The sequence below is a fragment of the Boleophthalmus pectinirostris genome, unplaced genomic scaffold, assembly GCF_026225935.1.
Source record: "Boleophthalmus pectinirostris isolate CB_2022bp ecotype Guang Dong unplaced genomic scaffold, ASM2622593v1 HiC_scaffold_17, whole genome shotgun sequence".
In the NCBI taxonomy this organism is placed as follows: Eukaryota; Metazoa; Chordata; class Actinopteri; order Gobiiformes; family Gobiidae; genus Boleophthalmus; species Boleophthalmus pectinirostris.
In genome coordinates this window covers 29,739,340-29,751,903 of record NW_026571115.1, presented here as the reverse complement: position 1 = coordinate 29,751,903, position 12,564 = coordinate 29,739,340, and the positions used below count along the sequence as shown (strand labels likewise).

Sequence of the window (12,564 nt, the reverse complement as noted above, 5' to 3'; positions counted from 1 at the left end):
TTATGAAACTTTTACCTTTTTTTCTGTACCATTTTTGGTTCTAAAGTTACATACGTTTTAAACAGACCATGTATGAAACATGGAACAAAAATTATTTCCCAAATTTCAAAGACCTGCAAATCATGTAAATAAATGGATGTATTTCATCATATCTTGTGTTATTCCATCTTTGAACTGTTGATGAAGGTACATGATTTTTCAAAAAAAAAAAAAAAAGTATTTAAAATGATAAAAATTTGCTTGGAAGGACTGACATATTTTATAGAAATAGTTTCCTTTCATTTTGAAGTAATATTAAAGTATTCGGAAGAAAAAAACTGACAGATTATGCAAAATCATGCACCTTCTACTTGTTTGCACAATTTTCCCTCCGTTACTTTTCCCTCCGTTACCATGACCTTTCTTAATAAAAAATCTCATTACTTACTCAAAAAGTAAAAGGTTTTTCAACCTAATCTTGTACCATATGGTAGAAAACTATATGAAGCAAATATTCAAACCAGTTTGTTAAGGATATGTAAGTGAGAACCAAGAGTTATCACTGTTTGTATTTATTGCCCAAAAAGTGCTGCATATTTCATTCCCTCCGTTACCGACATGAGTTTTAAAAATTTTTTGTCAACAACTTGAAAGAATATCACAGGTTTAACTTTACCCTGTTGGAGTGTTAACTCTTTCCTACATTCTGATACTTTACTTATTTCAATAGTCCCTCTAGTTTCTGAATAAGAGACATTTGAATGTAAAAAATCTGTCCCTGTTTCCCTCCGTTACCGCTTGACCGGACCCAGTTGTCTCCTCTTCTCACTGACCATTTCCAAGTTTATTAGGAGTGATTTAGGAGTCATTCATGCATGTTTGAGCAATATTTAATCGTTTATTTTCAAGACGCCATATTTCTGCTCAACTTCCGTTTTTAACCACCGCTGCTCTGTACTTGTACTTGTATCTGTTCTCCAGTTTTCTTTTCTTAAACTGTGACATGTGTAGCAGTCGGCAGTGTCGCAAATGCTACAAATGTCGCATTTCAGTACAAATGAAAATAAAAAATCTGCTACTCGCTAGTGTGATCTGGCATTTACCACTGGAGTTTGTGATGACATTTCCTGCGCCATCAGCTGCCAGTGGGTATCGCAGTTTTCTAACACAGAACTCAGCGATCTTAGATGAATACTGTGATTTAAAATGTTATAATAAATTATAACATGGCCTAACTTTAAAACTACCACTACTGTGTGAGTGAAACAAAACACAACAGCAAACACATCATGGCTAAAAGCTCACAGTTTCACATAATATAGGACCTTTAATATCTTAAGATTCATTTTAACAAACCTAGTAATTCCCAAAATGACTTAATGCAAAAGACAAGTTAAAACTGTAAAAAGAAGTATTTTGTTTCTTATTTTAAGTTTATACAAAAGTGTGCACACAGTATTGGTTATTGACCTCATGTCGAATGGAGTTACCTTGTGGCGTCAGGTTTGATCGTTCCCACCAGAGTCAGGGTCTGTCCCACCTTAAAGGACATGTTCTTCACAATCATTGCACACTGTGGGCACAAAGAACGACATACAGTAAATCATATGAACAACTGAAATACATGAGGCTCAGTGAAGGAATTCTGGAGGTTCTGAGCTTTCACTTGAGGCACAGTCTGTCCATAAACTGAGAATGAGACAAACTTAGATGTGTCTCTATCTGCAGGTTAAGACTCTGATAACACAGGTTCAGTTGTGAGTGTAGTACTTTTTGAAACAGTAAGAGCATAAAGTTCATACAGTTCTTCATTACACCTCAACCTGCCAGAGTCTAAGTGCCAAGTTTAACCTTCACTAAACTCTTCATTTGTTTTTATGTGAAAAAACACCTTTCATAATGAGCCTTTTATAAAATAAGAGGGCAGACACAATATACAGACAATCAAAATCACACACTTTACTGGACCTAAAGCTGCACCCCCTCCCCACCCCAAGAGCCACTGGTGGCTCATTGTGGTACCTGTGTTCCTAGCGGTCTCCCATTCAAGGACTGACCACCCCTAAAATTATATATATATATATATATATATATATATATATATATATATATATATATATATATATATATATATATATATATATATATATATATATATATATGCACAGAATAACCCCAATATAAAAAAATATTAAGAAAAGTTAACTTACTTGATCCATTTTTGCAGATTTTTCAGCTACAGGACCAGAGGAAGGAGGAGTGGAGAGTTCTGGAGACTGGAGGTCCTGGTATGAGCTGGGGCTGGACATTTATGAGGCAGAGGGCGGGACTTAGATGTGACGAGTGGACTCTACGGCCAATCAGAACACAGCCCTGGAAGGCAAGAAACAGTCAAACTCAAAGAAACAGATACTTGGACACAGTTTGGAAAGTACAGTAGATACTGTATGAGGTAGTAGTAGTAAGCAAAGGGTAGTTATTAGTTGCATTTTGTTGAGTAACTGTAAAAGTAAAAGTAGGTTTATCACCAAGTACTTTTTACTTAAATCTCTTTTTACCATACCAAGTGCTTACTGCTGTTTTGAAGTAACTATACTTCTAGGCTAGTTTTTGTCTTACTACTATGTGCAAGACTAATGTGACAAAATTTAAAAGTGAAAAAATGCATAGCACACTCAGATGGCTGATGTTCAAAAGCTTTCATTATTATTATTATTATTTTAAATAACATTTTGGCAAAAAGTCTTTGTCACATTTATTTATTTATTTATTTTTGCTTTGGACCACAGGATACACTACCGTTCAAAAGTTTGGGGTCACATAGAAATTTCCTTATTTTTGAAAGAAAAACACTGTTTTTTTTAATGAAGATAACTTTAAACTAATCAGAAATACACTCTATACATTGCTAATGTGGTAAATGACTATTCTAGCTGCAAATGTCTGGTTTTTGGGGCAATATCTACATAGGTGTATAAGAGGCCCATTTCCAGCAACTGTCACTCCAGTGTTGTCTAATGGTACAATGTGTTTATGTATTGTGTCAGAAGGCTAATGGATGATAAGAAAACCCTTGTGCAATCATGTTAGGACAGCTGAAAACAGTTTAGCTGGTTAGAAAAGCTATAAATCTGACCTTCCTTTGAGCAGGTTGAGTATCTGGAGCATCACATTTGTGGGGCCGATTAAACGCTCAAAATGGCCAGAAAAAGAGAACTTTCATGTGAAACTGGACAGTCTATTCTTGTTATTAGAAATGAAGGCTATTCTGTGTGAGAAATTACCAAGAAACTGAAGCATATTTGACCTTGGTTAACTTGAGCTTCAAGTGAGCTTGACCCAGTTTCAGCCTGTAACATCCAGTGTACCCCGGTTATGTGTGTGCCAACTTGTGTAATGATTAGGTGAATATTTTAACCCACAGATGGTTCAGACATTGCCGAAATCGCCTGTGCTTTATAACGGCGTGACATTTCAATTGACCCGTGTGACTCTCAAATGACCTCGACACCAAACGTCGGGCACAGGGGTTTGACCCATGTACCAAATTTGGTGACAGTTGGTCCATAAATGGCAGAATTATCGTGGGTGGACAGACACACAGACACACAGGGTGAATACTAAACCTGGTCAACCCTTCCGGGACCAGGTAATAAAAAAAAGAAAAATATCTAAGAATTAGGGGAGCCGTTAACTGAATTGGTGGATTCGTTAACGGCATCTTATTTTCTTGCTGACAATGTTGACACAGACTCAGATGTTTCAGCGATTCTGACACTGCACAGTTCACAACATACAGTTTGACTGATCCAAGGATGCACAAAATTTACTTCTGTTGTCACACTCTACTTAAGCACAATTTTCTGCATATAAAACAATAAAACTTCCTCTTTTTGTCTTTCTTTTTTCCTTTTCAAACGTTTTGTTTCTTTCATTCCTTTTTTCCTTTTTTAATGGGTTGCCACAGGTCAGAACAGGCATACATTTTTAGTCTTCTTCATACATTTTATATTTAGAAAAGATAATATATACATTCTTAAACCTGGAAGAGATGTACTAGGCCTTTGAATTTACTCTCCCTCATGAGAAAGTAGCCCGTCTTTACACTCAGCTACACAGGGAATCTCACCCTTTTGCCTTTTCTAGTCATTAGTGTTAGTCACTCTGTGCTTAGTTCTACTCTGAGGAACACATTCAAGTGGTCCTAATGCTAGATAGTGTGTAAAGCAAAGTGTAGCAAAAAACTAAACCCCTTACACAGTGTTTCTAGTGAAGGCTGTATCAAGTGGTGGTTTGAATATTGTTTAATGAAGTTACATATTGAGTTGAAGTTTAAACACTGGGATCTGTTGAATAGTACCATTGTGTTTCCTACATAATGGGTAACTTAAGTGTTTCTAAGCAAATTCTTTTACAGAACTAGGACTGTGGAGATAACCAGCTGGCTTATCTAAACAGACTTGGTGTGATTTACAGTGGTTTGGAGGGGGTTGTCACTTCCCCCAAAGAAGAAATGCTGACACTTCAAGGCGACGATTCAAGGCGGGAACCTGCTCAACATATTATATGCATATTCATATGGATGTTTATAAAAACTGTGTTGAAGTATTCAGAAGGGGTCAGATGCCTGATGTAAGCCCTACATCCTATTTATGGATGGCCTATTTATGTCAAACCCATGTATTGAAATGGCAAACATTCTGTCATCCTGTGGCCAAGGTCAAGGTCACAGAGATCTATGAAACATACATAATGAAACAACCTTAGTATCGTAATAAAACGTGTATAAAAATAACAGCACCAGACATTAGGGTTAGATTTGTCTGGCTTTTGAAGTTTGACCATGTGAAAATTGAAATGGCTGCTGTGACCTTGGACAATGGATCAAGGTCAAATGGCTGGTATGGGACAAAGGTCATGGTAGGGATAATAATTTGGCATAGTGAAAAGCTTGAACTTACAGCTCACAAGCGGAGCTAAAAATGCCTTACAGTTGGCCTTTTTCAATACGACCAGGCGGGATACCCAGAACAGGAGCATTTTTATGACACGCCTAAATAGTACATATACTTTGAGCTGAGCTAAAAATATCAAGGCCTCTTATTTTCAATTTGTTCGCAAAATTGGAAGTTCGTATAAAAATTAATGTCTTTATGAACTTTGAGGTGAAAATTTGGAAAATACCCTACAAGATCTGTGGTATACTGGAAACACTACCTGAACATGGATTTTCTGACTAGAGGGTCTTCTGATGATAAGGCTGACCCCGAACTGTAGAGCCGCACTCGGGACTCTGGGACAGACAATGCACTGGTGTGGACTTGGAGTTCAGTGTGTTGAATTAGAGAGTCGACATACTAGTGTATGTGGAAACTCTCAGACAGAAATGCAACCAAACAGTTTATGTTTCAGTGAGCCTAAACGAGCAGGCTTGTGGAATGAGCATTCTGTAAATTTTGTACTTTTTTTGTGTGTTCCTTTCCTGTATCCAAGCAGACAGCATAAAACATTCATTTTATTTAATATAGTCTAGTAGTAGCTAAATATTGTATTTATATGAAGAGTATTTTTATAGGAAATTGAAAGTATATTATGAAATATTAAATAATTATGATCATAATTATTTTAGCCTCATCAAGTGAAGTCATTTCCTCATGTATATAGGGATATAAGTTAAAGTTTTTTCCCCCCTGGTTTTCACTGAGTTATTTAATTCTGTGTTGCAGGTAGAAGTCGACTGGAGGCAGTGTGAGCATCTTTCCCTGAACCAATGTGATGACTACAAAACAAGTGATAAAAGTTGCACACAAATAACTTTACCCAAAATGTAAACCAGTCACCGTATTCCATGTCTCTTTAAGATATACTGAGAAATTCCCGAAAAGACCCAGGTAGACTCTTTATCTCACCAACCCGACTTTTGAAACTTTTAACATTCTGTGTACAACAATATGTGACATTGAGACTCATTAATGACTGCATCTGGAACATGTGAAAAGGTTTTAGTTGGAGTTATGATTATTAGCCAAAGCTATATCTGTGTAAGTATATGTTACAAAGAGTTAAAAATAAAATTGAAACTATACAAAGGTGCTTGGATTGGTGAAATGTAAAATAATAATAATAATAATAAAAAAAAAATAATAATTTTTAAAAAAACTACCATGTTCACTGGAAGCGTACACATTTGTGTCTTTAATATTATCAATAAAATCCTTTCTGAATTTCACAAATATTATTTTCTTTCGCAGCTGTATGTTTTTAGGACTATTTGATTTGAAATTTGAGCCATTAAAACGGTTTCTCACCAGTGTCTCAAGTATGACTAGTTTTTGTTTTCTTTGTTGATGTTAAAACAGTTTCTCACCAGTGTCTCAAGTTTGACTCCTGTTTGTGTCTCCCCTGTTACTTCTAGTGAATTTTAGGAGAAACAAACCAGACTCACACCAGACAAATCTAGAACTATAATGAAACTACAATGAGAGTCTCAACTTTGTCTTCTGAGCTTAAAATAAGACACATTTGAGCAGTATATTTTTTCCTCTGGGAAGCATTGAGGGTTTATTTGCACAAAGACAAATTGAAAGAAATCTTTCCACAGTATAAATTTCCATCACACTTGAAATGTGAAACATTCCAGATAAAGGAATAACATCTCCATGGTTACAAGCATTTGACAGATCCATCACATTTCCAGTCTCCACTGAACTAAAGGTAAAAGAAGCTGTTCACTTGAAAACTATCACTACATGACATCACAAGGTGGAACAGAGCATTCTGAGTTTTGGAGGTGAAGACAGACTAATTATAAAGGATTACTTGAACACATGTGAATGACACAAAACACAACGCCGTGCCGAGTTTTTGAGGTAAAACATGTCTTAAAACTCGGTCAATTCTGTGTAATACAGGACTTTAAGCATTACAGCGGTCCCTCGTTTATTGCGGGGGTTACATTCTAAAAATAACCCATGATAGGTGAAATCTGCAAAGTAGTCAATTTTATATTTTACAATTATTATATCTGTTTTAAGCCTGTAAAACCCCTCACCACAAACTATATAGACTTTTCTCAGACAGCACAGTTCCAACCCTTTTTGCATCCTTCTTAAAACTCATCCTTTGGTTATTTTCCTCTTTCTTTATGTAACGAACCGAAGATTAATTTATTCCGTAATGGAGCCCTATTTTTGGAGACCCTCACCCGCGCAGTATGGCACCGCACACGCCCATACCTGCTCACAACTGCCCGTTAACCCGAGATTATATCAAAACTTTTGCGTTGCATACGCCATGGACTGAACCAAGAGTAAACCACAACTAACCCAGGACTAACCTAGGACTGAAGAGGAGGATTAAACCAGGACTGACCGAGGACTAAAACAGGACTAAACCAGGACTCACGATCCGGACAGGCTTGCAGGTGCCCGCAGGAGAAAGGACCGATGGAGAGCTCCGCACCTCACAGTAAGCACGGATATTGCCCGATCACGCTGCACTTCAGAATTAGAGCCCGACCGATATATCGGTTGGCCGATATTATCGGCTGATATGGGCAACTTTAGGCATATCAGCTATCGGCCGATATGCTTGCTGATAGGGGCCGATATTTCACGTGGGCATGTTATACCTCGTTATAAAGCTTAGACTCTCTACATTATGTTTATTTAATCCAATTTACAGACAGATAAATGTCCTAATATGTGGCTCCGCATCAGTATTTATCTATGGAGTCATTTGTCTGTGTGTGTCCGTACTGTCCCTGAACACACCACAGAGTCGCGTCACTCATGTGTGTTTGTTTACACCTACAGACACAGATCCAAACACTGAGATTATATTCTTTTTACAGACAATCGGTTTGAGTCTGGATTAAAAGGACATTTATTAGTGCAGATTTGTGATGTGAGGAGGAGCCTGTGTGAGCGGTGAGTGTTGGAAATATGTCGACTCTGAAGCTAGTTTTTGTCATTTGTTATGGGTTAGCTGCTGTAGCTCCCGCACATAAACAGGCTGTTTTCTATTGGTCTGTTCTAAAGTGACTATATTGGCCGTATATTTGCTACTGGACCTGCACTGATATGTAAATGAGCTGTGAATAGACGTGTGAATTATGACATTGGCACATAGAATTAATTACCGCGGTGCGCACGTATTTACGGCTAAAGGCTAATAGCGCTACTTTCTTTACTAGTTATGGGTCCGTCGCGAACGAAATGACTCTTAGAACCGGCTCTTTGAAGGGAACGACGGGAGCCTGATCCTTATTGGGAGCCGTGTTTTCTCTCACTTTTTTTCTCTTCACGCCGCGTGCAGATTCGTGGTTTGACAGCGGCAGCGGCTGAAAACGAAACTTTGAGAAATTTGCGTGTACGTAGGATAAAAAAAAACAACAAAAAAAAAAGAGCATATTTGACTGTAGTTTAGCATAAAATAAATAAGTCCCGGTTTAGTTCTTTTTCAGTCCTGGTTTAGACCTGGTTCAGTCCTGATTCAGTCCTGCTTTAGACGTGCTTTAGTCCTGCTTGCAACAAAACAATCTGAAGAGCCGCTCGGGAGCCAAAAGAACCAGCAGCTTTTAGTGAGCCGAGCCAAAAGAGCCGGTTCTCTAAAAAGAACTGGAATACCCATCACGAGTGTCTAGAATGTGATGCAAAAATGCCATTAAGCCAAACTACTGTCTGCAAATATGATGTAAAGAGGCAGAATAACAATAAATGTTGCCTAAATAAACCCAATTTAAAATCCACCAGAGCCAAACCTAAGTTTTTTAAACAATTCAACATTTACAGTGAATTTTTACATCACTAAATATATCGGCGATTATATCAGCTATCGGCAGCTACAACTTTCATTATATCGGTTTCATATCGGCCACAGCAAAATCCATATCGGTCGGGCTCTATTCAGAATCACACTGCTAGAGATCGAACATTTATGTAAATTTGGCAGCTGAACACATTCTGTACTGTACAGGAGACACGGCACGGAGGAAATTGATTGACAATGGTCTACAGTCCCTTAGCCAGTGAGGACGTAGGGGGAGGAACACAATACATGCTCAAACACTGTAAAAAAAACAAAAAAAAACATGGAAAATTGCACTAAAATATCCACAAAACAGCAAGACCGCAAAAGGTGAACTGCGATATAGTGAGGGACAACTGTATAGACACATCAAGAATTTCGGACCTCCGGTCATTGCGCAATGCATACTGGGAAGGATTTTCCGAAAAAGTGAGCATCAAACCGCGATGTTTGATTTTACAGTGGGATGCGTCTATTGACAAAGTCGATCTTTTCAAGTCTTTTGAACCATATCACTTTTGTTTCTGGTTCTGATATTGTCATATTTTAGTTTTGGAATTCAGACATCGTTAATTGTGTGGTTGTTGGATCCTAACAGTAGAAAACTACTCGAGAAATTTGTTTGTGAACTCCATAAATACAAAAGTGAATCAGATGTGTGTGACTGCAAAACTCTTTTCAAACTGTTTCCCTTCCTAATGGAATTGAAAAATAGTGAAAGGTGAAGGCGATGGGCAGTATTGATCCACAGGAAGGACGAAAAAGGAAATATTTGACTGCCTAAATCATCCTGAGTTTGTAGCAAACATTTTGTATGTGGAGCACCATCAAAGCGGGATCCCGATCCCTCGCTCCGCCATGGTTACGAATTTAAAAAGTCAACGCCAAAGCGAAAAGCACCAGCTGTTCACCAAGAAACACCTTCCACAGCAAAGAGACCAAGACGTGATGTTGCTGTAAAACCACAAGAACAAGAAAGTGTGAGTTCAGCCTGTTTGTCTTCTGTACCTCTCGATTAACAAACAGGATCCCACTTTGATGGCGCTCCACATACAAAATGTTCGCTGCAAACTCGGGATGATTTAGGCAGTCAAAAGTTTCCTTTTTCGTCCTTCCTGTGGATTAATCCTGCCCATCGCCTTCGCCTTTCACTATTTTTCAATTCTGTTGGGAAGGGAAACAGTCTGAACAGAGTTTTGCAGTCACACAGATCTGATTCCCTTTTGCATTCATGGAGTTCGCAAACACATTTCTTGAGTCGTTTTCCGCTGTTAGGACATCTAACAACCACACAATTAACGATGTCCGAATCCCAAAACTAAAATATAACAATATCAGAACCAGAAACAAAAGTGATATGGTTCAAAAGACTAGAAAAGATCGGCTTTGTCAATAGACGCATCCCACTGGGAAACATGGCGGTCTGATGCTCACTTTTTCTGAGAATGCTTCCCAGTATGCATTGCGCAATGACTGGAAGTCCGAGATTCTTGATGTGTCTATACAACAAAACATTAGAAATAAAAAAAGAAAGGCACATGTGATTGTGGTTTTACTTGAAACTTTGAGATGTGTGATGTCGCTTCATCTGTTTCACTGTCAACCTTATCCATATTTCCTGTTAAAGGTACACTTTGTAACTTTTTGGGCGGGGGTTTGTCATCATCTTGTTTCCATGGTTATGTCATTGATCTGCCTGGAATGTTCCACAGTATGACATTAAACAGATTACCTTACATTTATTCAATTACAGGTGGTTTCATTTAAAAAAAACACCTAGAAAAACAGACATTTTGCTTCTGAGCAGGGTCGCCTCTCCACAGATCGGACCAGAAAAGTTACACAGTGCACCTTTAACAACCTTAGAGTGTCCATATTAGCAGTTTTGAAGATGATGCCGATGATGAAACACAATGTAGAATTCAATTTGTGAGACTGAAATATGAAGTTACAGATACAAAATGTTTAGCCTTTAATGCAGTTCCCTTTAGTATTCATGCACTAGAACATTTGACGCTTTGTCTCCCCTTAGTGGTCAAAATTAAACATTACACAAACATAAGAGAGAATCAACACTTACAGAGAATATCCAGAGGTGTAAGTACATTTATTTGAGTAACTTTTAAATACAATTTTACTTATGGATTACTTTTGAGGCACTGTTCTTTTAGTCCTGCTTAACATTATGATTCCTGTTGGCAATATTAAAGGTCCTATCTTACGTAAACTTGACTCTTGTGAGCTTTAAGTCATGAGTTGTGTTTTGGTTCATTCACACATCTCCAAAGCACAAAATGGTCTGTTGCACCTTGTGATGTCATATAGTGGTACCTTTCAAGTTTACACCTTTTACCTTTTCGCTTGAAAGAAGATTAAGATTAAGTATTAAATATGAATTAATGAAACAAAACTCAACTCTGTGTATGTTTGTGAGGAGGATTGTACATTATAACATATGAAAATAGTGTAATATGGGCTCTTTAACTCAAACAACATATTTGGACCCATAATATGTAAAACCCTATAACAAAAGTCAGTCTGATGTAACCACAGTACAGACGACAGCAATATGAGATGCTTCCTGGTTGGTCTAGATAGTATCATTCTGTTTGCGTTGTGCTCTAATCAAATAGAGCCTATTATCAAACCTGTAATGTGTCCATCATTCTTGGAATTCTAGGTATTTTGAGCTATAAAACTACTTGTAACTGAATAAATGTAAGGTAGAGCTGTTTAATGTCATACCATGGAACAATCCAAACAGAGCAATGACTACAGAAACAAGAAACAAGGTGACAGAACCCCCAACCAAAAAGTTACACAGTGCACCTGACCTTCAAGACCCACTTTTATTCTTTGGCTTTTAACACTTACAGTAATTTGAATTTATCTGATTGGTTTTATTTATGGATTTCTCTTTCATGGTTTTGCTTTTCTTTGATTTGATTATTTTCTGATATGTAAACAGACCTGGAGTTATGTTTTGATCCTTGACACGTTTAACACACAAACCCTGCATATTTAGACTGAGTTCTTTTCTCTCAAACTGAAAACATTCTGTTCCACCTTGTGATGTCATGTGGTAATACTGAAAGTGCTCAACTGTGGATTGGTGAAGTGTCTGCAGTGATGCAGACACTGTATCGGACCATTGTGGTGAAGATGGAGATGAGCCGAAAGGCAAAGGTCTCAATTTACTGCTCAATCTACATTCCTGCCCTCACCTATGGTCAAGAGCTTTGGGTAATGACTCAAAAGACAAGATACAAGATACAAGCGGTTTCCTCTGCAGGGTGGCTGGGTGCTCCCTTAGAGATAGGGTGAGGAGCTCAGTCACACAGAAGGCTCAGAGTAGAGCCACTGCTCCTTTTTTTTAACTGTTTACGGAATGTTATGTAAATAAAGTGGATTGGATTGAATAATTTAACCCGGATTTATTTACCATCCTGGTTTTGTCAACATTTAATCTAATCTAATGCCCGTGATAGCTGGCCAAGTATCTGGAATCCTGATAGTGGGACAAATAGAGGTTATCTTATCTAAATAAAGGCCATTCTACGATGTGAAATTTTGACAACAACTTAAAAAAAAAAAAAAAAGTTTATATCCAACATAAACAAAATACCTTTCATGACTCACCTGAACGTACTGTATTTCTCTTACATAAGTCCATTTCACACTTATAACCTGGCATTACATCAACCTGGCCACAGGATTACAACAATATTGCACCATAACATTGCTATAGTTAATTATATGAACCACCTCCCGCCTGTG

At 37.6% G+C, this 12,564-nt stretch overlaps 1 protein-coding gene across 1 annotated transcript in view; it reads right to left on the bottom strand.

Moving 5' to 3' along the window:
- Positions 1-12,519, bottom strand: part of LOC129408703 (beta-galactoside-binding lectin-like) — a 25,466-nt gene extending 12,947 nt beyond the window's left edge. The window contains exons 1-3 of the mRNA XM_055153026.1: positions 12,427-12,519; positions 2,190-2,352; positions 1,470-1,552 (exon numbers count right to left, since the gene is read on the bottom strand). Coding sequence (XP_055009001.1) covers positions 1,470-1,552; positions 2,190-2,288 — 182 coding nt within the window. The 5' untranslated portion in view covers positions 2,289-2,352; positions 12,427-12,519. The remainder of the gene's footprint in view (positions 1-1,469; positions 1,553-2,189; positions 2,353-12,426) is intronic.
- Between the last annotated feature and the right edge of the window lie 45 nt (positions 12,520-12,564).